This window comes from Podarcis gaigeae (genome assembly GCF_964106915.1).
Source record: "Podarcis gaigeae genome assembly, chromosome: 2".
Lineage (NCBI taxonomy): Eukaryota > Metazoa > Chordata > Lepidosauria > Squamata > Lacertidae > Podarcis > Podarcis gaigeae.
The window spans coordinates 111,986,584-112,010,332 of record NC_139679.1 but is presented as its reverse complement, the minus strand read 5'-3'; the positions used below and the strand labels follow the sequence as shown (position 1 = coordinate 112,010,332).

At 47.5% G+C, this 23,749-nt stretch overlaps 1 protein-coding gene across 2 annotated transcripts in view; it reads left to right on the top strand.

Moving 5' to 3' along the window:
* Nucleotides 1-345: 345 nt before the first annotated feature.
* Nucleotides 346-23,749, top strand: part of FLOT1 (flotillin 1) — a 26,432-nt gene continuing 3,028 nt past the window's right edge. Inside the window, exons 1-11 of one of the 2 annotated variants that reach the window (XM_083724842.1) lie at nt 346-475; nt 3,464-3,523; nt 6,212-6,287; nt 8,554-8,644; nt 10,158-10,301; nt 12,141-12,260; nt 13,653-13,748; nt 16,409-16,561; nt 19,639-19,820; nt 23,100-23,145; nt 23,244-23,381. In XM_083724842.1, coding sequence (XP_083580968.1) covers nt 3,481-3,523; nt 6,212-6,287; nt 8,554-8,644; nt 10,158-10,301; nt 12,141-12,260; nt 13,653-13,748; nt 16,409-16,561; nt 19,639-19,820; nt 23,100-23,145; nt 23,244-23,381 — 1,089 coding nt within the window. In that variant the 5' untranslated portion in view covers nt 346-475; nt 3,464-3,480. The remainder of the gene's footprint in view (nt 476-3,463; nt 3,524-6,211; nt 6,288-8,553; nt 8,645-10,157; nt 10,302-12,140; nt 12,261-13,652; nt 13,749-16,408; nt 16,562-19,638; nt 19,821-23,099; nt 23,146-23,243; nt 23,382-23,749) is intronic. The other variant, XM_083724843.1, reaches the window with a different exon arrangement.

Sequence of the window (23,749 nt, the reverse complement as noted above, 5' to 3'; positions counted from 1 at the left end):
CTTAGGATCATCTAGCCCAACCCCCTGCAAAACACAGTCAGTGGCAGCCAAAGCAGCATGGCTCCATCAGTGCCGGATTTCTGTACAAGCTAAGCCAAAATCCCTTATTTTGGCTGCTGGTCCCTTATTTTCGAGGCTGCTGGTCCCTTATTTTCAAATCTGTAAATTGACAGCTATGGCGCATGCTTGTAATCAAACTGAACAGAAGCCTCCCAAAAAAACCCCACCCCAAAGCAAAGACCCCCCTGCCCTGTGGTCTCTTGTCTCTCAGCAGCGCCTGCAACCAGCAGGTGGCTGCAAATCCTCTTTGTTATTCCATGCGATCCTGCAGGCGAAGGCGGGGGGGGGGGAGAAAACAGCACACTGCGGGCTGATGGGAAAGTGGTGGTGTCAGAGAGCCAGGAAGGGTGTGCCTGTCGGAGGCAGGAAGAAACAAGCAGAGCGCCTTGGAGATTCAGCTGCAGCGGGCAAGCGGGTGAGTGAGAAGGGGGCGCCGATTTGCAAAGCGGGTGCGTGCCTGGCAAGAACCCACGCGCTCCCTCGTGCATTGGCATCTCGCATGCGCCTTTTGCAACCCCCCCCCCTTTTTAGGCATGCATATATATCTATAAAAACGGCCCTGGCCCTCCTGGCCTTGTTGTTGTTTTCTTTGGAGACCACCTTCTGCTGGCCTCCCCACCCCATCCCTCGTCCTGCACATCTCGCCTCAACCCGCTAGTCCTCATCGCGCCTTAGGGAAGCTTCGAAAGCGCCCCGGCGCAATGTGCAGCAGCAATCCGAATAATTACACCTTTCCAAGGGAAATAAATAACACAGCCGCGCCCGGAGCGAATGCGCAGCCCGAGGCGACCTTTGGAAGCATTTAGTAAACAGGTGTAAATGCTTTTTTTTTTTTTTGGAAGCGGGGAAATTCTGGGATCCTTGTATGTAGCATGGATTGAGAAGCTGTCAAAATCTGCTTGGTGTGCCTTTGTTTGTATGAGTTTGTGTGTGTGGTTCTCCTGTAATGCGTTGTGTAGGTGGGGTTTGCCCGGAAACTGGATCAAAGGACAGCTGTGCTGATTCCACCGTCTGATCCAGTTCAGCACAATTCAAGGTGCTGGTGCTTCCCGCGCATATACTTGCATTGCAAGGGGGTTGGGATAGATGACCCCAAGGGTCCCTTCCACCTCTGCCATTCTAAAATTCTGTGATTCCTTTCAAAGCCCTACAGGGCAGGTGTGTGCGGCCGTACGGAATTGCCGCTTCCATCATCCCTGACCCCCTGAGCCATGCAGGCAGTCCCAGCAGTGTGAGGTTCCACATAGCAGCCATAATAATAATAATATAATAATAATATAATTTAACATTTATACCCCGCCCATCTGGCTGGGTTTCCCCAGCCACTCTGGGCGGCTTCCAACTGAATATTAAAAACAATACAGCACCAGACATTAAAAACTTCCCTAAACAGGGCCGCCTTCAGTTGTCTTTTAAAAGTCAGATAGTTGTTTATTTCCTTGACATCTGCTGGAAGGGCGTTCCACAGGGTGGGCGCCACTACCGAGAAGGCCCTCTGCCTGGTTCCCTGTAACCTCACTTCTCGCAGCGAGGGAACCACCAGAAGGCCCTCGGAGCTGGACCTCAGTGCCTGGGCTGGATGATGGGGGTGGAAATCCTCCTTCAAGTATACAATATCCCTTTGTGGTGTAGTGGTTAGAGCCCTAGACTAGGATCTGGCAGACCAGGGTTCAAGGCCCCACTCAGCCCACTGGTTGACTGGGAGCCAGTCACTCTCTGCCTGGCCAACCTACTTCGCAGGGTTGTTGTGAGAATAAAGAGGACGGGGGGAGTGTGTGCACTGTCTTGAGCGAGCTCTTTGGAGAACACGTGGAATATACAGTGGTACCTCAGGTTAAGAACTTAATTTGTTCTGGAGGTCCGTTCTTAACCTGAAACTGTTCTTAACCTGAGGTACCGCTTTAGCTAATGGGGCCTCCTGCTGCCGGAGGACAATTTCTGTTCTCATCCTGAAGCAAAGTTCTTAACCCAAGGTATTATTTCTGGGTTAGCAGAGTTTGTAACCTGAAGCATCTGTAACCTGAAGCGTATGTAACCTGAGGTACCACTGTAAACTGTTCTGGAGGTTTTTAGATAACAAGGAAGCAAAACTGTTCCCAGACAGCCCTGCAGCTCTCGGAAACCCTTGGAAAGGGATCACACGATCCGATCCAAACCATGGTCTACCCAGATCACATTGGTTGAGTCTTCTAGGAATCTGAGTTCCATTAGTCAATTCAGCCATTTCTGAATTGAGGAGGATCAAGTACACCTCTAATGAATCTATAAGTCCCTGTTTCAGCAAGTTTTAAAACCACCTTTGGTCTGATCCAGCTTGGCGATTCTTGCAACACTGTCTTTAAAGCTGAGCTTAAGTTAAGCCACGCCTTAACTTTCATTTTGGCCTTCGCTGCACGTTCATTCTCCCCTGGGACAAAATTGCATTCAGTTTATTTCCAGGCCTAATTTAAGCTGAGTGGGCAAGTAGTACGTTTGGGAGGCCAGAAAGCGGTTGGAGGATGGATGGCAGCTAACAGGTTGAGGTTGAATCCTGACAAGACAGAAGTACCGTTTTGGGGGGACAGGGGGAGGGCAGGTGTGGAGGACTCACTAGTCCTGAATGGGGTAATTGTGCCCCTGAAGGACCAGGTGCGAAGCCCGGGAGTCATTTTGGACTCACAGCTGTCCATGGAGGCGCAGGTCAATTCTGTGTCCAGGGCAGCTGTCTACCAGCTCCATTTGGTACGCAGGCTGAGACCCTACCTGCCCACAGACTGTCTTGCCAGAGTGGTGCATGCTCTAGTTGGACTACTGCAATTCACTCTACGTGGGGCTACCTTTGAAGGTGACCCAGAAACTACAACTATTCCAGAATGCGGCAGCTAGACTGGTAACTGGAAGTGGCCGCCAAGACCATATAACACCTACATTGGCTCCCAGTATGTTTCAGAGCACAATTCAAAGTGTTGGTGCTGACCTTTAAAGCCCTAAATGGCCTCAGCCCTGTATACCTGAAGGAGCGTCTCCACCCCCACCGTTCAGCCCGGATACTGAGGTCCAGCGCCAAGGGCCTTCTGGTGGTTCCCCCACTGCAAGAAGTGAGATTACAGGGAACCAGACAGAGGGCCTTCGTGGTACTGGCATCCACCCTGTGGAACGCCCTGCCACTGAATGTCAAGGAAATAAACAACGCTCTGACTTTTAGAAGACACCTGAAGGCAGCCCTGTTTAGGGGAGCTTTTAATATTTGATAAATTATTGTATTTTAATATTTTGCTGGAAGCTGCCCAGAGTGGTTGGGGAAACCCAGCCAGTTGGACAGGGTATAAATTATTATTATTATTATTATTATTATTATTATTATTATTAAGAGCTGAATGGTGGGACTCCATGGAAATAATCCATGTTTCTTCTTCCTTTATAGACCCTCCAGGCTTCAGGATGTTCTTTACCTGTGGCCCCAATGAGGCCATGGTTGTCTCAGGTGAGTTCTACACTTCCTCTTTCTCCCTATTACCAAAGAGGTGGGTATACGCCTGGAACCTGCAACAAAATGTTGCAGCGTGGAACATGCCTTTTCAGTGTTCCAGGCATGGCTTCTTTCAGGATATATTCCTTTCCCTCCGATACTCATTATCGCAAGGTGATTGAGGACACTCCATCTTCGCTGGAGAGGTTTTTTTGGGAATTTCTTGTCTCCTTGGATTTCTTTTCCCTACTTGATTCCCCCCCCCCCTTATTTCTGCTCTATGAGGGCTTCCTTGAGCTTATAGCAGCCTTTTTAAAATGATTTATTCACAACCTTTTAATTGAGTTAATCTGTTTATATTCTGCTGCTCCAATTACATTTTGATTTCTTTTTGGTACTCTTTTGTTTTGTAGGCTGGCCTGTAAGTGGTCACATTGAGGGCAGGGTATTAAATAAGACAAAATACTGCATGATTAGCGGGCAGTGTGTGTCTGCATTTAGGTCTCTTTCTCTGTTCTTTTAAACTGTATACACTCCCACTGGTAAAGGTATAATAGGTGTAATAGGTCCCACTATTATATTATTTCAGGCCACCCTAATCTCGGAGCCGTACGAGATTCCGGGAGTTCCAGGGTTCATGTTTCCTTTCAGACATGAGGCACAGCAGAAACTCTGGTTCATTTATGATCTATATTTTCCTTATACATATATACCACCTCAGCCTATGATGAAGGGGTTCACAGCATCAACACCCCCAAACCAATCTTGTTTCTCCCATATCTGCAGCCTTGGATTCCGACAGAAATCAAACATTGCGCTGTGCCTCTCTGGCTTTTCAGCCTACAGCTTTGATTCTAGGTCACATTAGAGCCAGCCTTTGTCCTTCTCACTATCTTAAGAGCTGGAGGAGGGCCCCTACCCATTCTCTTCTGGCCTCTTTCCTTTGTTCTCTTAGTGGCACATCACCCAGGCGATTGCCTGGACACAGGAAGCTAGCCTGGCCTGTATTTTAGCACTTGCTGGGTCCAGGGGTTTGAATGGGTCTGGTGTCCACACACTCATAAAGGTATACAGTCATATCTCGGGTTGAATATGCTTCAAGATGAGCGCTTTCAGGTTGCGCTCCACGGCGACCCGGAAGTAACGGAGCGCGTTACTTCCGGGTTTCGCCACTCGTGCATGCGCAGACGCTCAAAATGGCGCAGACACAGACTGCGTTCGCTTCAGGATGCGAACGGGATCCGTTCCGGAGCCCCGTTCGCATCCTGAGGTACCACTGTATAAGAATTATATAACCTTCAAATTCTATTCAATGCAAGGTTAAAAGCCCAGCTTTTTTTGTTGGCCTTTAAGAGGCTGACGGGCTAAGTCGTTTTCATGATGTTGGAATTCATGCAACTTGTGAGAATTATTTTTATGTACTTCTGTTTGTTATGTGCCGCGTTTTTTTATATTGCTTTTGTAAGTCCACCCTGCTGTCTTTCTTGGTGATGGGCGGTGTTGAAACCTCTTAAACAAAAAAGTCAATGTGAATACCACAGAAATTTACCAACCCCTGTCCCTGGAAACCTCTGGAGAGGAAAGTGCCGTTGCGCTTGGTTCCTGCTTGCTGGCTTCCCCCAGGCATAAAGGACTGCCCCCCCCCTTGAAAAGCCCTCTCCCTTCTGCGCATCTCATCCCAGTTATGGGAAAAGCTTCTTACAGGGGCAGTGATTCTGTCAACCTGTTTACAGAAGGTACTGTATTTCAAAAGAGGCTGCAGTTCTGCCCTTCCATCCATTCACCCCAGAATCATTTTGGGGCTTCCCTTCCATTTTTCCAACCACCCTGCTTAGGGTTTTCCAGGGAATCGTACTGTGCATCCATTCCTTTGCAATTTTCATTTGCTGTTTGACAGTGAAACTGTCTCCCTCGGGAGGCTGTGGACTCTCCTTCCTTGGAGGTTTCTAAGCAGAGGTTGGACGGCCATCTTGTCAGGGACGCTTTAGCTGAGATTCCTGCATTTCAGAGGGTTGGACTAGATGACCCTCGAGGTCCCTTCCAGCTCTACAGTTCTATGATTCTCTCTCTCTCTCCTCTTCTCTGCCCCTGATCATAAACAAGCCGGGTTGTTGTTGTTTTGGAAGTGCAGTGGTACCTTGGTTCTCAAACTCAGTCTGTTATGGAACTCCATTCCAAAACCAAAGCCTTCCAAACCAAGGCACTCTTTCCATAGAAAGTAATGCAAAAGGATTAATTGGTTCCAGACTTTTAAAAACAACCCTTAAAACAGCAATTTAACATGAATTCTACTATCTAACGAGACCATTGATCCATAAAATGAAAACAATAATCAAAGTACTGCAGTCACACAATCAATCAGTCGGTAGCTGAACTGGGTTCCACACAGTCACAAAAACAAAACAAAAAAGAGCCTCAAAAACAAAAATGCAAAATAAGTAGCAAAAACAGACAGACCTGAGCGTAACACTCAAAATGGAAGTGTAGCACTCAAATCGGAAGCGTAGCACTCAAAACGGAGCACATTCAGCTTCTGAAAAAAGTTCACAAACTGGAACACTTACTCCCGGTTTTGCAGTGTTTGGGTTTCAAGCTGTTTGAGTACCAAGGCGTTTGAGAACCAAAGTACCACTGTAGGCCCCTTTACTTCAGTGACTTTGGTGTGTTGCATTAAGGTGCTTCAATTCAACCTTTTTTTCTCAGGTTTCTGCCGCAGTCCCCCTGTCATGATAGCTGGAGGACGTGTGTTTGTGATGCCATGTATTCAACAGATCCAGAGGTGAGTTCTTCTGGGGCAGCACCCCTAGGAGGGATGAGGGGGCTTTGGGAAGACTGCTGAAGGCTAGCTAACGTGTACATATTCCTGTCCTACCTGGATCTTGAGTCCCTTCTCTGAGGGACACCAGTAAGGCCTCATCTGCTCCATACATTCAAAGCACTACCATGCACTAAAAGATACAAAAGGTAAAGGAGCCCTGGACAGTTAAGCCCAGTCAAAGGCGACTGTGAGGTTGTGGCGCTCCTCTCACTTTCAGGCTGAGGGAGCCACCGTTTGTCCACAGACAGATTTCCAAGTCATGTGGCCAGCAGGACTAAACCGCTTCTGGCGCAATGGGACACTGTGACAAAAGTCAGAATGCACAGAAACGCCGTTTACCTTCCCGCCGCAGCAGTACCTATTTATCTACTTGCGCTGGTGTGCTTTCAAACTGCTAGATTGGCAGGAGCTGGGACAGAGCAATGGGAACTCACCTCGTTGCAGGGATTCAAACCACCGACCTTCCGATTGGCAAGCCCAAGAGGCTCAGTGGTTTAGACCACAGCGCCACCTGCGTCCCTTACCATGCACTAAACTGGCTGAGTGAAAGTCTCCCCAGCCAGATAGCCCAAATATTGCAACACAATGGCTTTTGTTTACTCCGCTCCGGCATGCTGTAGTTTCTTTCACCAAAAATATGCACTTAGAAACGGCATCTTTTGAGTTTCTGTTGAGGGCTAGAAACAAGCTCTCCTCCACACACACCCTGCTCAGACAAAAACAAATTCAATTCACAAATCCAAACATCACTCTGCCTGTTAGATTGTGCACTGAATTCTTGTGCTTAAAAGAGCGCCAGAAAAAGGAAAACTCCTGCTTGTAAAGAGATGTGTTGTTCAGTCACAGCTTGGGCAAGATTTAGATCTAAGTCACGATTGGGCCTCCTGCCAAGGGATTCTGGGAAGAATGCAGTTTGCGTAGAAAAAATGGCAGGGGAAAAGTCAGAACAGCCCAAAGAAGTCTTTTGACATAGTGGTTAGAGTACTCCATGACCTGGGATAACTGGGTTCAAATCCCCACTGGGCCATAAATCTCACTTGGTGACTTTGGGTGAATCACATGCTCGCTGTTCGCTCTCGTCTTAACCCACATCACCGGGTTGTAGTGAGGCGTTTGTGCTGAATCCGTCAATCCATCCATCCCTGGTTTCTACAATCAGGGGACAAAACCTGGCAATTAGAGACCACACTAGACAAGAGTTTCAAAAAGCATGGGGGAAATGCAGAGAATATAGTGGTGCCTTGCAAGACGAAAAGAATCCGTTCCGTGAGTCTCTTCGTCTAGCGGTTTTTTCGTCTTGCGAAGCAAGCCCATTGACGGATTAGCGGATTAGCGCTATTAGCGGCTTTTAGCGACTTATCGGCTTAGCGGCTTAGAAAAAAGGGGGGGAAAGGGAAAAAAACCCACAGGAACTTGCAAGACATTTTCGTCTTGCGAAGCAAACCCATAGGAAATTTGTTTTGCGCAGCACCTCCAAAACGGAAAACTCTTTTGTCTAGCGAGTTTTCCGTCTTGCGAGGCATTCGTCTTGCGGGGCACCACTGTACGTCACAAAACAGTGCCCTAAAATACATACCTGGACTTGTTTCGATTAATGTCTGCAGGAGACTTTGTGGATATTTAAGTTATAATTAGAAAAATCTTAATAACTATTCGTAAAGGAAACGGTTTATAAGAAGTAAATAAGGAGGCCAGATCCAGGATAAAAGAAGTCTTTTATTTGGTTGTTTGTTTGTTTGTATTGTTGTATGTTATGCTCATTGTATGTGATGTTCACGTTCAATGAGGGTGGATTTGTGTATTGGGGGGTGGGGGGGTTATGTTATGTTGTAAATAAAATTCCAATTTAAAAAAATACAAACCTGTGAAAGTGAAGGACAGTCGGGAAAAGAGGCCTTTGAATTGAGCAAGGAATGGAAGTGCCATGTTGTGCCGCATTGACAGTGTCAACAATATATATCTGACTGGCAACCTTAGGCCCAGGGAGAGCCAGGGTGATGGGGGGTTAAGACTACAACTCCCAGAAGCCCCGGCTGGCATGGCCAATACACAGGAGTTGTGGGAGTTGTAGTCTAGCAACAATTGGAGGTCGCCATATTGACTCCCTCTGGCTTGGGCTTCTCAGGACAACTTCAACTGGAGTCCAGGTCACCACTGAGAAGTACATGGGTGTATGTGTCTTTCTGTTCCTTATTCACCCTCTCCTGCCCCTTCCCGTTGCCTGCAGGATCTCACTGAATACTCTGACCCTGAATGTGAAGAGTGAAAAAGTATACACCCGACATGGGGTCCCCATCTCCGTCACCGGCATTGCCCAGGTATTAATAATAATAATTTATTATTTATACCCCGCCCATCTGGCTGGGTATCCCCAGCCACTCTGGGCGGCTTCCAACAAAACACTAAAATACAATAACCTATTAAACATTAAAAGCTTCCCTGAACAGGGCTGCCTTCAGATGTCTTCTAAAAGTTTGGTAGTTATTTTTCTCTTTGACATCTGGTGGGAGGGTGTTCCACAGGGTGGGCGCCACCACCGAGAAGGCCCTCTGCCTGGTTCCCTGTAACTTGGCTTCTCGCAGCGAGGGAACCGCCAGAAGGCCCTCGGAGCTGGACCCCAGTGTCTGGGGAGAATGATGGAGGTGGAGAGGCTCCTACAGGTAACAATTTCCCAGCATGCTTCCCCACCCCCTTTTAATTAGAGCATTTCCTTGAGGGGGCATCTGCTGAGAGGAAGGGGGCATGGACTGAATCAAAATGTGGGTGGGCCACCTTTTCGAGACAGCTCCCTTCTGTCTTGATTCTGTCACAAACATGCACCATTTTTCCTGCAGGAACCTTGGCCAAGGGCCACATGAAATTCAGCTGAGGGCTGTACGTTACCCACCCCTGTTCTGTGGAAAAGGCAATTTCTCATTTCCTCCATTGGAACAATTTTATATTCCTCTTATAATAATAATAATTATTATTTCTACCCCGCCCATCTGGCTTTGTTTCCCCAGTCACAGATCTGGCCACCCCCTGCAGGGGATCCATTTAATTTCCTTTCTCTTTCTCCTCTTTCCAAAATTTCCCTCAGCTCTTCCCCTGGCTCTCACAATATTGGCGGCGGGAGTGGGAGGATTCAAAGTTTAGCATTACAGCCTGGGACCCAAATACTTGCAAAACCACACTTCTTCCATAATAATAATCATTGTGTGGTGTGCTATGCCCAATAAAGGATTTTTAATAATAATAATAATAATAATAATAATAATAATAATAATAACAACAACAACTTTTATGTATACCCCACTCTCCCCGGCCAGAGCTGGGCTCAGGGCAGCTAACACCAATAAAATTACAGTAAAAACATAATAGGGGGAAAAACCAATTTAAAATACAGGTTAAAATGCAATTTAAAATGCAGCCTTATTTTAAAAGTAGACCATAGATCAAAACCAAGGCCTGCAGTCTGTATTTTAAGAACTGTGTTGCTTTCTGGGGGGGGGGGGGTGTTAATTTGCCTTTGTTGCAAACCATCCTGTGGCTTGCGAAAGGGGGCAGCGTATAATAATCTAAATAAATGCTAGAGTACGAAGCCGGCCTTGTGCTGATGTTCGCTGAATTAAATTAAATTAAACTTAATGGCTAGCAAAAAGCAAGATGTTCTGAGTTACAGCGGCTCCCTGCTTGCAGAAATTCCAGAAACGGCTCTTCTTCTTAAAGGGAAAATGTCTCCATTCTGATGATTACCTAAAACAGGATGTGAGAGTTGTTAGGAAACTTGGGGGGGGGCAATCCTTTCTCAGCTTTCTTCTCATTCCGCCCCACCGCCCACCCCCAACATAGGTGAAGATCCAGGGACAGAACAAGGAGATGCTGGCAGCTGCTTGCCAGATGTTCCTGGGCAAATCAGAGCTCGAGATTGCCCAGATTGCTTTGGAAACGCTAGAGGGGCACCAGAGAGCCATCATGGCCCACATGACTGTAGAGGTGAGCTCTGCTAGAATATGTTCAATCTTTGCTGCCCTCTGCTGGAAGGGATGAGTTTGGGTCACTGTGTATACATAATGCTGCCCCCTGCTGGGAAATGTGTTGTTGTTGTTGTTGTTGTTTAGTTACCGTATTTTTCGCTCTATAGGACGCACCGGACAATAGGACGCACCTTGTTTTAGAGGGGGGAAAACAAGAAAAAAAATTCTCCCCCTCTCTGCCCAGCGCCCCTTCAGCGAAGCAGCAGGAGGCGCTGCGCAGAGAGGGGGAGAATTTCCCCCCTCTTGTTTCCCCCCTCTAAAACAAGGTGGTCTCCAGGCTTCAGGTTCCTTTCGACCTGCTCTTTGGGGCTGGCAGGGGGAAGCCCACTGCCAGCACCCAAGAGCAGGTCGGGGAGCGGGTAAAGGCGCGCAGCGGAGAGGCTCCTGCCATAGTCGTGACCACCTCTCCAGCCGGGAGAGGGTCGCGGGGCTATGGCTTCTTCGCTCCATAGGACGCACACACATTTCCCCTTCATTTTTGAAGGGGAAAAACTGCGTCCTATAGAGCGAAAAATACGGTATTTAGTGTTCTCCGACTCTTTGTGACCCCATGGACCAGAGCATACTCTTCTCATGGCCACTGGTCCCATCACCTCCTGGCAAATAGAAGGGGAAGAAATGGAGGCAGTGAGAGATTTTACTTTCTTGGGCTCCGTGATCATTGCAGATGGTGACAGCAGCCACAAAATTAAAAGATGCCTGCTCCTTGGGAGAAAAGCAATGACAAACCTAGACAGCATCTTAAAAAGCAGAGACATCATCTTGCCAACAAAGGTCCGTATAGTTAAAGCTATGGTTTTCCTAGTAGTAGTGATGTATGGAAGTGAGAGCTGGACCATAAAGAAGCCTGATCGCCGAAGAATTGATGCTTTTGAATTATGGTGTTGGAGGAGACTCTTGAGAGTCCCATGGACTGCAAGAAGATCAAACTTCTCAATTTTTAAGGAAATCAGCCCTGAGTGCTCACTGGAAGGACAGATCGTGAAGCTGAGGCTCCAATACTTTGGCCACCTCATGAGAAGAGAAGACTCCCTGGAAAAGACCCTGAAGTTGGGAAAGATTGAGGGCACAAGGAGAAGGGGACGACAGAGGACGAGATGGTTGGACAGTGTTCTCAAAGCTATGAACATGAGTTTGACCAAACTGCGGGAGGCAGGGGAAGACAGGAGTGCCCGGCGTGCTCTGGTCCATGGGGTTACGAAGAGTCGGACACAACTAAACGACTAAACAACATTATTATTATTATTATTATTATTATTATTATTATTATTATTATTATTATTATTATTATATCCCGGCCGAGACCAGGCTCAGAGTGGCTAACATCATAAAAACAATACAATATGCATAAAAACAGACAGCAGTTAATTAAAATACATCTTAAAATTACAGTGGTACCTCAGGTTACAGACGCTTCAGGTTACAGACTCCGCTAACCCAGAAGTAGTACCTCGGGTTAAGAACTTTACCTCAGGATGAGAACAGAAATTGAGTGGAGGCGGCACTGGGAGGCCCCATTAGCTTAAGTGTTACCTCAGGTTAAGAACAGTTTCAAGTTAAGAACAGACCTCTGGGACGAATTAAGTTCTTAACCCGAGGTACCACTGTAACTCAAGTTAAAATCTGGGCAGGTGGCAATTATCAGGTTGGAACTGAGAGTGGTTATAGGAAGTGACCAAGTTCTGGAAGTCTGAAATAAATGGACACTGTTGGGATGGAAAGGTGGGCAAGCCTAGGACTCGATTCCTGTTCCTGGCTGCTTATAATATAATAAGCCTGTTCTCTGTTTGCCCACCAGGAAATATACAAGGACCGGAAGAAGTTCTCCGAGCAGGTCTTCAAAGTTGCCTCCTCTGACCTGGTCAACATGGGGATCAGCGTGGTCAGCTACACCCTCAAAGACATACACGATGACCAGGTAAGAAAACAGGAAGCGGCCTTCTACCAATTCGGATTACCGGTACACCCAGAGCTCAGTATATTCTCTGCATTGAAAGTAGCAGCTTTCTGGAGCTTCAGGTGGGATTCTTCCCCAGCCCTACCCAGAGACTGAACCTGGGATTTTCTGCAAGCAAGGTAGACCCTCTACCTCTGAGCTTTGGCCACTTCTGCATGAAGGTAACAGCTCTCTCTCCCAGTGTTTTGTCCCTCTAGGAACTAGCTTTAGGTATATCAATATAAAAAGGGACGCGGGTGGCGCTGTGGGTTAAACCATAGAGCCTAGGACTTGCCGATCAGAAGGTCGGCGGTTCTAATCCCCGCGACGGGGTGAGCTCCCATTGCTCGGTCCCTGCTCCTGCCAACCTAGCAGTTCGAAAGCACATCAAAGTGCAAGTAGATAAATAGATAAATAGATACCGCTCTGGCAGGAAGGTAAACAGTGTTTCTGTGAGCTGCTCTGGTTCGCCAGAAGCGGCTTAGTCATGCTGGCCACATGACCCGGAAGCTGCACACCGGCTCCCTCGGCCAATAAAGCGAGATGAGCGCCACAACCCCAGAGTCGGCCACGACTGGACCTAATGGTCAGGGGTCCCTTTACCTTTACCTTTATATCCATATAATTTCAGGAGCTTTGGTCCCTTTCCATAAAGTGACTAGGGTTAGAATTCCATTGGCAAAGTCAATAAACAATAAAAACCTTAACCTTCCTCCCAAAGGAGCCCAGGGTAGCATCCAGGGTAGTGTTAGAAACTGAGATGATAATAATATAATAATAATTTATAATTTATACCACACCCATCTGGCTGAGTTTCCCAGATATGAAAGCTAGGAGCTAAATGGAACCTTAAACCTGGTTATGGGCGCAACCATGGAATGTCTAGGCCCACTTTTTTATCACAAGAATACAAAGCTTAAAAATGAATGAACTGCAGTTAGAATATTATGTTCATTTTTCACATGGTTTATTCCTTCCCCTGCTTACCGCCCTAATATTCTTAAGAGGGTCTCTTCTCCAGTCTTCAGAGAGTAGCTGGAAGTAGGGAGGCAGAAAAAAGTCCTTCTTTCCATCCATTCTGTAGTTTAAATTGGAAATCTTAGGCGCAGCGTTGCAACCTGAGCTCAGAAACTGCTCACGCGAATTCAATTCCCTGTCGCAAAATGCGCCTGGAGCAATGGGAGTTTTGAACACTGCACCCAGGGTTTTACTTTTCCTTCTTCTCTTGTTATTATTACATACCAGGATGAAAATAGCATTAAAAAAAAAAGTTCAAGTGGTAATCAGTATATTGCAAATTCCAGTGTCAAAGACACCTTCGTATATTTGCACTTCTTGGCTATAATATTAACCCCTTCTCTTGTACAACTGTAGGATTATCTTCACTCTCTGGGGAAAGCTCGGACGGCTCAGGTGCAGAAGGATGCCAGGATTGGAGAAGCTGAAGCTAAGAGGGATGCTGGTATCAAGGTGAGCTCTGGGACCAGGCCCCTAGAGTGAACTGGCCTCTCCTGCTAATCCTGGTCCCATCGTTCTGCCCGGACACTGAGGTCCAGCGCCGAGGGCCTTCTGGCAGTTCCCTCGCTGCGAGAAGCAAAGCTATAGGGAACCAGGCAGAGGGCCTTCTCGGTAGTGGCACCCGCCTTGTGGAACGCCCTCCCACCAGATGTCAAAGAGATAAACAGCTATCTGACATTAAGAAGACACCAGGGAAGTTTTTAATGTGTGATATTTTAATGTATTTTTAATCTTTGTTGGGAGCCGATAAGAGTGGCTGGGGAAACCCAGCCAGATGGGCGGGGTACAAATAATTTAAAATTATTATTATTATTATTATTATTATTATTATTATTATTATTATTATATTTTAGGATTTTCTCTTTTTTACTCTGGTGATGCCCATCAGAAAGTAGGAAAGTGGCTGTATGAGATTGGCTGTATCTCATGCACTGTGGAATGCGCTTCCCCCTTGCCATATTTGAACCACCACCTGTTAGCTGCTTCACACATCTTGTGAAGCCTTTGGGTGGGGTTTTCCTCTCCCATCCCCAGAGAAAATTTCCAGGGGTGTACAGTGAAATGAGAGGGGAGGAAAGCCTCAGCCCAGTATACCTGAAGGAGCGTCTCCACCCCCACTGTTCAGCCCGGACACTGAGGTCCAGCGCCGAGGGCCTTCTGGCAGTTCCCTCACTGCGAGAAGTGAAGCTACAGGGAACCAGGCAGAGGGCCTTCTCGGTGGTGGCGCCTGCCCTGTGGAACGCCCTCCCGTCAGATGTCAAATAAATAAACAATATCTGACTTTTAGAAGACATCTGGAGGCAGCCCTGTATCGGGAAGTTTTCAATGCTTTACTATTGTTTTATATATGCTGTAAGCCGCCCAAAGTGGCCGGGGAAACCCAGCCAGATGGGCTGGGTTTAAATTATAAGATTCTTATTCTTATTACCCCATTGCACAAGCAGAAGTCCTTCTTCAGGGCTCCTTATGTGAATCCTGCACATATTTTTTCCTCTGGGTTTTCCTTAACTCATAAGATTGTTCCTTTTTATTTCTGAATTCCCATTTTTCCTCTTGCGTTATTGCTTCAGTGTTATTTTTAGATACCACTTCAACAATTTTAAAAAAACAAACACTACGATACGATAATCTTTGATAATTATTTATTTATTTATTTATTTATTTATTTACCCTGCCCGTCTGGCTGGGCTTCCCCAGCCACTCTGGGCGGCTTCCAACAAAGATCAAAAATACATTAAAATGTCACACATTAAAAACTTCCCTGAACAGGACGGTGCTTTAGAAACACTTGTAAGTAAATCGCCAGAGTAGTAATCACCCCTTGTTGCCCTTCCCAGCCGCCGTGGGGGAGCTGAGATATTACAAAGGCACTCCTCCAACGTTATGCCTCCCTCTCTTTCTCTCTCTCTCTCTCTCTCTCTCTCTCTCTCTCACACACACACACACACTCACACACACACACCAATCACTCACCTAAACAAGTACAGTGGTCCCTTGGTTCTCAAACTTAATCCGTTCCAGGAGTTGGTTCTACTCCGGAAACCATTTGAAAACCAAGGCATGGCTTCCAATTGGCCGCAGGAGCTTCCTGCACTCAAAATGAAGCTGCGTCGGATATTTGGTTCCCGAAAAGCGTTTGGTTTGCAAACCGGAACTCTTAATTCCGGGTTTGCGGCGTTCGGGAGCCAAAACGTATGAGTACCAAGGCATTCAAGAACCAAGGCGTGACTGTATTTATGTGTGTTTTAAAATGCGAGTTGGCCGTACTGCACTTGCACTGCACTTTGAATTGTGCAGCTGTTTGGAGCTTGGGAGTTTTCAAATCAGGCAAATAGGAGAGTGGGGAAAAGGGCTGAGATCTCCCGCCTGGTGATGTTGTCAGGGACCGCTCAGGTTTGCATCGCAATAACTTTTCTCTCATCACTATTCCTGTTGGGAATTCAGCACCTGAGGCCTCTCTCCTCCAGGCAGAAGGTCAGAGTTTTCCCAAGGTGGGCCTCACCCCCATTTAAAAGTTTCCTAGCATTTTATTAAGGGACGCAGGTGGAGCTGTGGGTTAAACCACAGAGCCTAGCGCTTGCCAATCAGAAGGTCGCTGGTTCGAATCCCCGCGACGGGGTGAGCTCCCGTTGCTCGGTCCCTGCTCCTGTCAACCTAGCAGTTTGAAAGCACGTCAAAGTGCAAGTAGATAAATAGGTACCGCTCTGGCGGGAAGGTAAACGGCGTTTCCGTGCGCTGCTCTGGTTTGCCAGAAGCGGCTTAGTCATGCTGGCCACATGACCCGGAAGCTGTACGCCGGCTCCCTCGGCCAAAAAAGCGAGATGAGCACTGCAACCCCAGAGTTGGCCACAACTGGACCTAATGGTCAGGGGGCCCTTTACCTTTACCTAGTATTTTATTTGCTGTTATTGTTTTGTTAAAGGTGAGCCGTTTTTTTCCGGGCGGGTGTGTGTGTGTGTGTGTTCCCTTTCCTTGCCATCATCGGAAAAAATCCAGTTCCTCTTTCTATGCCCAAGCCATTTAACCCGGTGCAAGTGGTGGGTCCGAAACAGATAATTAAACCTGGATCATGTGCTCTGTCCCTGATCTGTCGCCCCCGTTTCCATCTGCAGGAAGCAGAGGCCAAGCAGGAGAAATTGTCTGCTCAGTACTTGAGCGAAACAGAAATGGCCAAAGCCCAGCGGGACTACGAGCTGAAGAAAGCCACTTACGATTACGAGGTGAACACGCGGAAAGCAGAGTCTGACCTGGCCTATCAGCTCCAGGTGAGGCAAGCTTTAGTTATGGAAGGCAGTGGGCAGAGGAAGGGGAAATTAGTCACAGGAGCAGGGTGGATTAAAAATCAATGTTTTTTTTTAGAAATTGGATTTTTAAAATTTAAATTGGATTTTTTTTATTTATTTAAATCGGATTCTTAAAATAAAATGCTTCTGGAGAGAAAATCTTTCTAAAGATAGTTTTCTATTTAAATTACATTATAGTCCAAAGGCTATTCATCGGGAAATAAGGATTTGTTTTAAGTTTTTCATGTGTGCTAAAACTCAGGTCTGGTTATTGTTTTTGTTTTGTTTAACCACATCAGTTAACAAACATGGACATATATGCTATACAGTGGTACCTCTGAATGCGCACACCTCGGGTTGTGTATCCTTCAGGATGCAAACGCGGCCAACCTGGAAGTATTTTTCCGGCCTTCGCCACATGCGCATGTGCAGAAGCGCTCTACCGCGCCGCGCGCATACGCAGAAGTGGTTCCTCCAGTTGCGGAAACCTCAGGATCTGGCCAGAGCTCCAGAATGGATCCCGTCCGCAACCGGAGGTACCACTGTAATGTTATTGTTTTAGTTAAATAAATTGTTTAAAATTGTTATTAAGGAAATGATTATTTTTCTCCCTCCAATAAAGTACAGCAGAAAAAGTTGTCCAAATACAAACAGTTACCGTATTTTTCGCCCTATAAGACGCACTTTTTCCCCTCCAAAAATGAAGGGGAAATGTGTGTGCGTCCTATGGGGCGAATGCAGGCTTTCCCTGAAGCCTGGAGAGCGAGGGGTGTCGGTGCGCACCGACCCCTCTGGCTCTCCAGGCTTCAGGAAGCTATCCACTAGCCGTGGGAGACCCAGCTCTCCCAAGGCTAGCGGAGACCTTGCCAGCACCCAGAAGCTTGGGGCACGCTGAGCTCCGCACGCCCCAAGCTTCGGGATTAGCGCAGCGCTCTGCTAGCCTTGGGACAGCCGCGCGGCTCTCCCACGGCTAGCGGAGACCTTGCCAGCACCCAGAAGCTTGGGGCGCGCTGAGCTCCGCACGCCCCAAGCTTGGGCTTAGCGCAGCGCACCTGGGGGGGGGGGACAGCAAGCTCCGGGGACAGCTGGGAGGCGCAGCGCGTCCTCCCTCTGTCCCCGGACCTGATCTGCAGGCGGGCGACGGGGAGAAGAGCGCTTCTCCCCGCTGCCTGCCCCACAGGCTCCAGGGACAGTTGGGAGGCGCAGCGTGTCCTCCCTCTGTCCCCGGACCTGATCTGCAGGCGGGCTGCGGGGAGAAGAGCGCTTCTCCCCGCTGCCGGCCCCACAAGCGCCTGGGGGGGAAATAATTTTTTTTTCTCTTTATTTCCCCCCCAAAAAACCTGGTGTGTCCTATGGGCCGGTGCGTCCTATGGGGCGAAAAATACGGTAACTTATTAAACCTCACATAATTTCATAATTATCTGTCTATGTTTTTCTAACAGTATAACCAAATCAGTAATTTTTGGTATAACTGTAAAAACTACTCTGAAAATTGATTATTCCAGAAATGGACTGAAGAAGGCTGCCCTCCCCTTCTCTGCTGAATGTAAAATGATCTCCCAAATCTCAGCATTTTCCTTTGCTAAGAAAGATCCTGCCTAAATGCCCTTTTCCTTGCCTTCCATTTGTTCTGTTTTTGTAGGAATGTTATTGGCGCAGCCGCCTCTTTAGGTTTGTGATGTTTGTGACTGAAAATATACAGAATTAACAGTTAGTGAAAACAATCCATTTTTTAAATTTGATATTTATTCAGAAATACAGTATGCAGAAATACATACCCATTACAAAATATCTATTTCTAACATACCGAGATAAAAACAGCTACTTAATCTGGAAAAGAGGGACGCGGGTGGCGCTGTGGGTAAAAGCCTCAGCGCCTAGGGCTTGCCGATCGAAAGGTCGGCGGTTCGAATCCCCGCGGCAGGGTGCGCTCCCGTTGCTCGGTCCCAGCGCCTGCCAACCTAGCAGTTCGAAAGCACCCTCGGGTGCAAGTAGATAAATAGGGACCGCTTACCAGCGGGAAGGTAAACAGCGTTTCCGTGTGCAGCTCTGGCTCGCCAGAGCAGCGATGTCACGCTGGCCACGTGACCCGGAAGTGTCTTCGGACAGCGCTGGCCCCTGGCCTCTTGAGTGAGATGGGCGCACCAACCCCAGAGTCTGGCAAGACTGGCCCGCACGGGCAGGGGTACCTTTACCTTTTAATCTGGAAAAGAGCAAAGTCAGAAGGGAGAAAACACGAGAAAAAGAGAGATCTAAAGAAGGAGAAAGCAACAGAGAAGGAAAAGAAAGAAAAATCTGAAGAAAGATAGAGGAGGAGAATTTTTTTCAAGCTGACTTGTTTCCACCAAATGCAGTTAAGAGTACAGTGGAACCTCGGGTTAAGAACTTAATTCGTTCTGGAGGTCCGTTCTTAACCTGAAACTATTCTTAACCTGAAGCACAACTTTAGCTAATGGGGCCTCCCACTACTGCTGCGCCGGCACCGCACAGTTTCTGTTCTCATCCTGAGGTAAAGTTCTTAACCTGAGGTACTATTTCTGGGTTAGCGGAGTCTGTAACCTGAAGTGTCTGTAACCTGAGGCGTCTGTAACCTGAGGTACCACTGTAACCACTTCCTCCTGTCATGCTGCTCCCCCCTCCCAGGAAAACCACTCTCTAGTGCTCAGTCGGAGCAAACAGCAACTTGGGTTTTCTCCAGATTGCCATTTGCTCCAATTTAAAACGAAAGAGCAGGTTTTCCCTGGGGAAGGAGCGGGACCAGTAGAAAACAGCTTGGAGCCATGTCTAGAAAGCATGGGTCAAGCAGAAAACTGCTGAGACCATCCTGGGACAAGCAGAATGCTTCAAACTCTGAACTTGTCCTCACATCCACAACAGGTGAAGGGAGTGTGCTAGCCCAAGGGAACGGTAGGCTCACTCTTGGCATGCTAAACTGTAGTTTCCTGCTTCTGTAGTTCCTGCTTCCTCCAGATTCCAAGGCACTGCCTGCTTGACCAAACCCCGCAAGCTGCTCCCTGACCCCGAGCCTCTCCCTTCTGTCTCTCTTCCATGCTCTGCAGGTAGCCAAGACGAAGCAGAAGATCGAGGAAGAAAAAATGCAGGTGCTGGTGGTGGAGCGAGCCCAGCAGATTCAGATACAGGAACAGGAGATGATCCGCAAGGAGCGCGAGCTGGAGGCGAAGGTCAAGAAGCCCGCCGAGGCAGAGCGCTTCCGACTGGAGAAACTGGCGGAGGCCGAGAGGTACAGGCATCGTTCGAAGGCCCAAAGGAGGGCTCCTGGGAGGAGTTGGGCGCAGGGATACCGAAGCAGGAATGTCAAAACCACCACATTGGCTCCCAGTACGTTTCCAATTGAAAGTGTTGGTGCTGACCTTTAAAGCCCTAAATGTCCTCGGCCCAGTATACCTGAAGGAGTGTTTCCACCTCCATCGTTCTGCCCGGACTCTGAGGTCCAGCTCCGAGGGCCTTCTGGCGGTTCCCTCACTGCAAAAAGCAAGGTTACAGGGAAGCAGGCAGAGGGCCTTCTCGGTAGTGGCACCCGCCCTGTGGAACGCCCTCCCATCAGATGTCAAGGAAATAAACAACTACCAGACTTTTAGAAGACACCTGAAAACAGCCCTGTTTAGGGAAGGTTTTAATGTTTGATGTTTTATCTTTTTAATATTCTGTTGGGAGCCGCCCAGAGTGGCTGGTGAAACCCAGCCAGATGGGCGGGGTATGTATGTATGTATGTATGTATGTATTTTTAAAGAAAGCTGTAGAACAAACTAAGGCCCAGGGGCCGGATCCGGCCCAATCACCTTCTAAATCCAGCCCGCGGATGGTCCGGGAATCAGCATGTTTTTACATGAGTAGAATGTGTGCTTTTATTTAAAATGCATCTCTGGGTTATTTATGGGGCATAGGAATTCGTTCATATTTCCCCCCCAAAATATAGTCCGGCCCCCCACAAGGTCTGAGGGACAGTGGACCGGCCCCCTGCTGAAAAGGTTTGCTGACCTCTGCTGTAGAGCAAATCAGCCTACAAGGTCTCCCAAAATTGCAGATGTGGGATGGACACTGCAGCAAGGAGATAGTTTGTCTGTGCCCAAGCAAATGTTTGTACAGTCATACCTCGTGTTGCGTCCGCTTCATGTTGCGTCTTTTCGCGTTACGTCCCGCGGCAACCTGGAAGCACCAGAACGGGTTACTTCCAGGTTTCGTTGCTTGTGCATGCGCAGAAGCACCAAATCGCACCTGCGCAGACACAACACTACAAGTTGCCAGCATTTCACGTTACGGACGGGCCTCCAGGATGGATCCCAGGATGGGTTACCTACGCTTTAGGTTACATACGCTTCAGGTTACACACTCCGCTAACCCAGAAATAGTGCTTCAGGTTAAGAACTTTGCTTCAGGATAAGAACAGAAATCGGGCTCCGGCGGCAGCAGGAGCCCCCATTAGCTAAAGCGGTACCTCAGGTTAAGAACAGTTTCAGGTTAAGAACGGACCTCCGGAATGAATTAAGTCCTTAACCTGAGGTACCACTGTATATTCTTTCTACACAAAGCCCTTTGGCCAGGACATCCCTTTGCCCAGGTGAGGCCATAAGTGGCAAATGCCCAAATCTTACAGATAGCTCCCCTTTTCTGGGCTCAGAGCCCAGCACCCCAGTCCCACAGATAAGCATAACATCAAAGCAAGCCAATTAGACTATATCAGAGCAGCAAATATAATCATTTATGAGCTCATTTCTGCAACAACTACCAACCTATTGACGGTATGCAGTTTGTTTCCAACTCACTTGTGAGAACAAAGAGCTCATGGTTACTATGACTACCACTTAATTGTGGGGTTATCTTAACTACCAAAATGGTGCTTCCGGAACAGTTCACCTTGGGTTCAACGCAGGGCGTGCTCCTCTCATCTTTTCCTGTGCAAAGGCTGCCAAAGCGTCTGTTTTTGCCAGAAGCCCCCTGGATATATAGATGGCACTGGACGGTATCATTTGCACAGAAATAATGCATATTTTTCATTTCCATGGAAGTCGGTGTTGCACTACAGCGATGGTTCCGTCAGAGTGAGGTTTTCAGCTCCCCCCTCTGCTACTTCTGCTGTTCTGGGGGTTTTCCTGACCCTCCCCAGGTCACCTTTGTTGGGGGTAAGGTAAAGGTACCCCTGCCCGTGCGGGCCAGTCTTGACAGACTCTGGGGTTGGTGCGCCCATCTCACTCAAGAGGCCGGGGGCCAGCGCTGTCCGGAGACACTTCCAGGTCACGTGGCCAGCGTGACAAAGCTGCATCTGGCGAGCCAGCGCAGCACACGGAAACGCCGTTTACCTTCCCGCCAGTAAGCGGTCCCTATTTATCTACTTGCACCCGGGGGTGCTTTCGAACTGCTAGGTTGGCGGGCGCTGGGACCAAGCAGTGGGAGCGCACCCCGCCACGGGGATTCGAACCGCCGACCTTTCGATCGGCAAGCCCTAGGTGCTGAGGCTTTTACCCACAGTGCCACCCGCGTCCTGTGGAAATCTGCCCCATTGCACTCGTGGGAACCCTTGCCCTGGGCTTCAGCTAGCTGGGCTTCTTAGCACATTGTATTATTAATCTAATGATATTAAAAGAGCACTTTTCAGCAATTACAAAATGCACAATGAAAACGTACAGCTCAGTTGCTGTCATTTACAAATGTGTATCAATATTTGTATACATATAAACTTGGGGGGTGTTTTTGTTGTTGTTTTGTAAAAAGCCCCCTCAGGATTATTATTATTATTTAAATTAAATATTAATTTACAGCCTAGTCATAATTCAGAGCAGGGAGAACTGCATTTCTCTCCCCCCCGCCCCCGTACCCATTCTTCTCCCAGTAAACTGTTCCTTTTCCTGAGATTTGCAATTAGTTTTCTGCCAAATTATGCACAAAACACAAAAATCCTTACATGCATGTGCACACACACAATTCTATACAGAGATAGATAGATGATGAGATAGATAGATAGAGATAGATAGATAGATAGATAGATAGATAGATAGATAGATAGATAGATAGATAGAGATAGATAGATAGATAGATAGATAGATAGATAGATAGATAGATAGATAGATAGATAGATATAGATGATAGATAGATATAGATAGATATAGATGATATAGATGATAAATAGATAGATAGATAGATAGATAGATAGATAGATAGATAGATAGATAGATGATAGATGATAGATGATAGAGATAGATAGATGATAGATAGATAGATAGATAGATAGATAGATAGATAGAGATAGATATAGATAGATATTAAAGTATGGTATGCTGATATGCTATGAACCATCCTAAGATCTTTGGATGAAGGGTGGTATAATAATAACAATAACAATAATAATAATGTGTTTCCACACCCTGAGCTTCCTATATCCTTGACCCTCCTGGTTTCGACCTCCGTTTTGTGAGGCGAAAAGGTTGCGGATAAGACCCCCCCCTTTTTTGGCTGTGGGGAGCAGGGGCAGCCATGAAGACCCTCCTTCTTTCTTCTCCAACAGGACACAGCTGATCATGCAGGCGGAGGCTGAAGCAGAGGCCATCCGGGTGAGTGTGTGTCCGCGTTCCCCCGCGTTGTGGGAGGAATGTTTCCAGGCAGGAGGGATGGATGCCAACTCCCGGTCCTTTTTGCTCCTCGTCTTCAGGTGAAGGGTGAGGCTGAGGCCTTCGCTATTGAGGCCAAGGCCCGGGCTGATGCCCAGCAGATGTCAAAGAAGGCAGAGGCGTTCCAGCAGTACCAGGAAGTAGCCATGGTGGACATGCTTCTGGAGAAGATTCCGGAGGTGAGTCCCCGCTCTCTCAATAAGTGGACACTATACCTCAAACAAATACGGGAGGTGTCAGTAATGGCAGCAGGATAGAGAGCAAAACCTGGTCCAGAAAGTTAGCCTGTTTGCCGTTTCTTGTATAATTCTGTTTTTTATCATTCCTTCTGGTAAAAAATGTATTTGGACCATGTTTATACATCATATATTTTATTTATACCCCGCCCTCCCCAGCCAAGACCGGGCTCAGGGTGGCTAACACCAGGTATAAAAACAATTGATTAAAATACAACTTAAAAACAAGAAAACAATACAACATTAAAATGCAGCCTCATTTCAGTAGGAACTCAAATCAAAAACTTTTTGGGGATGAAAACTATGTATAT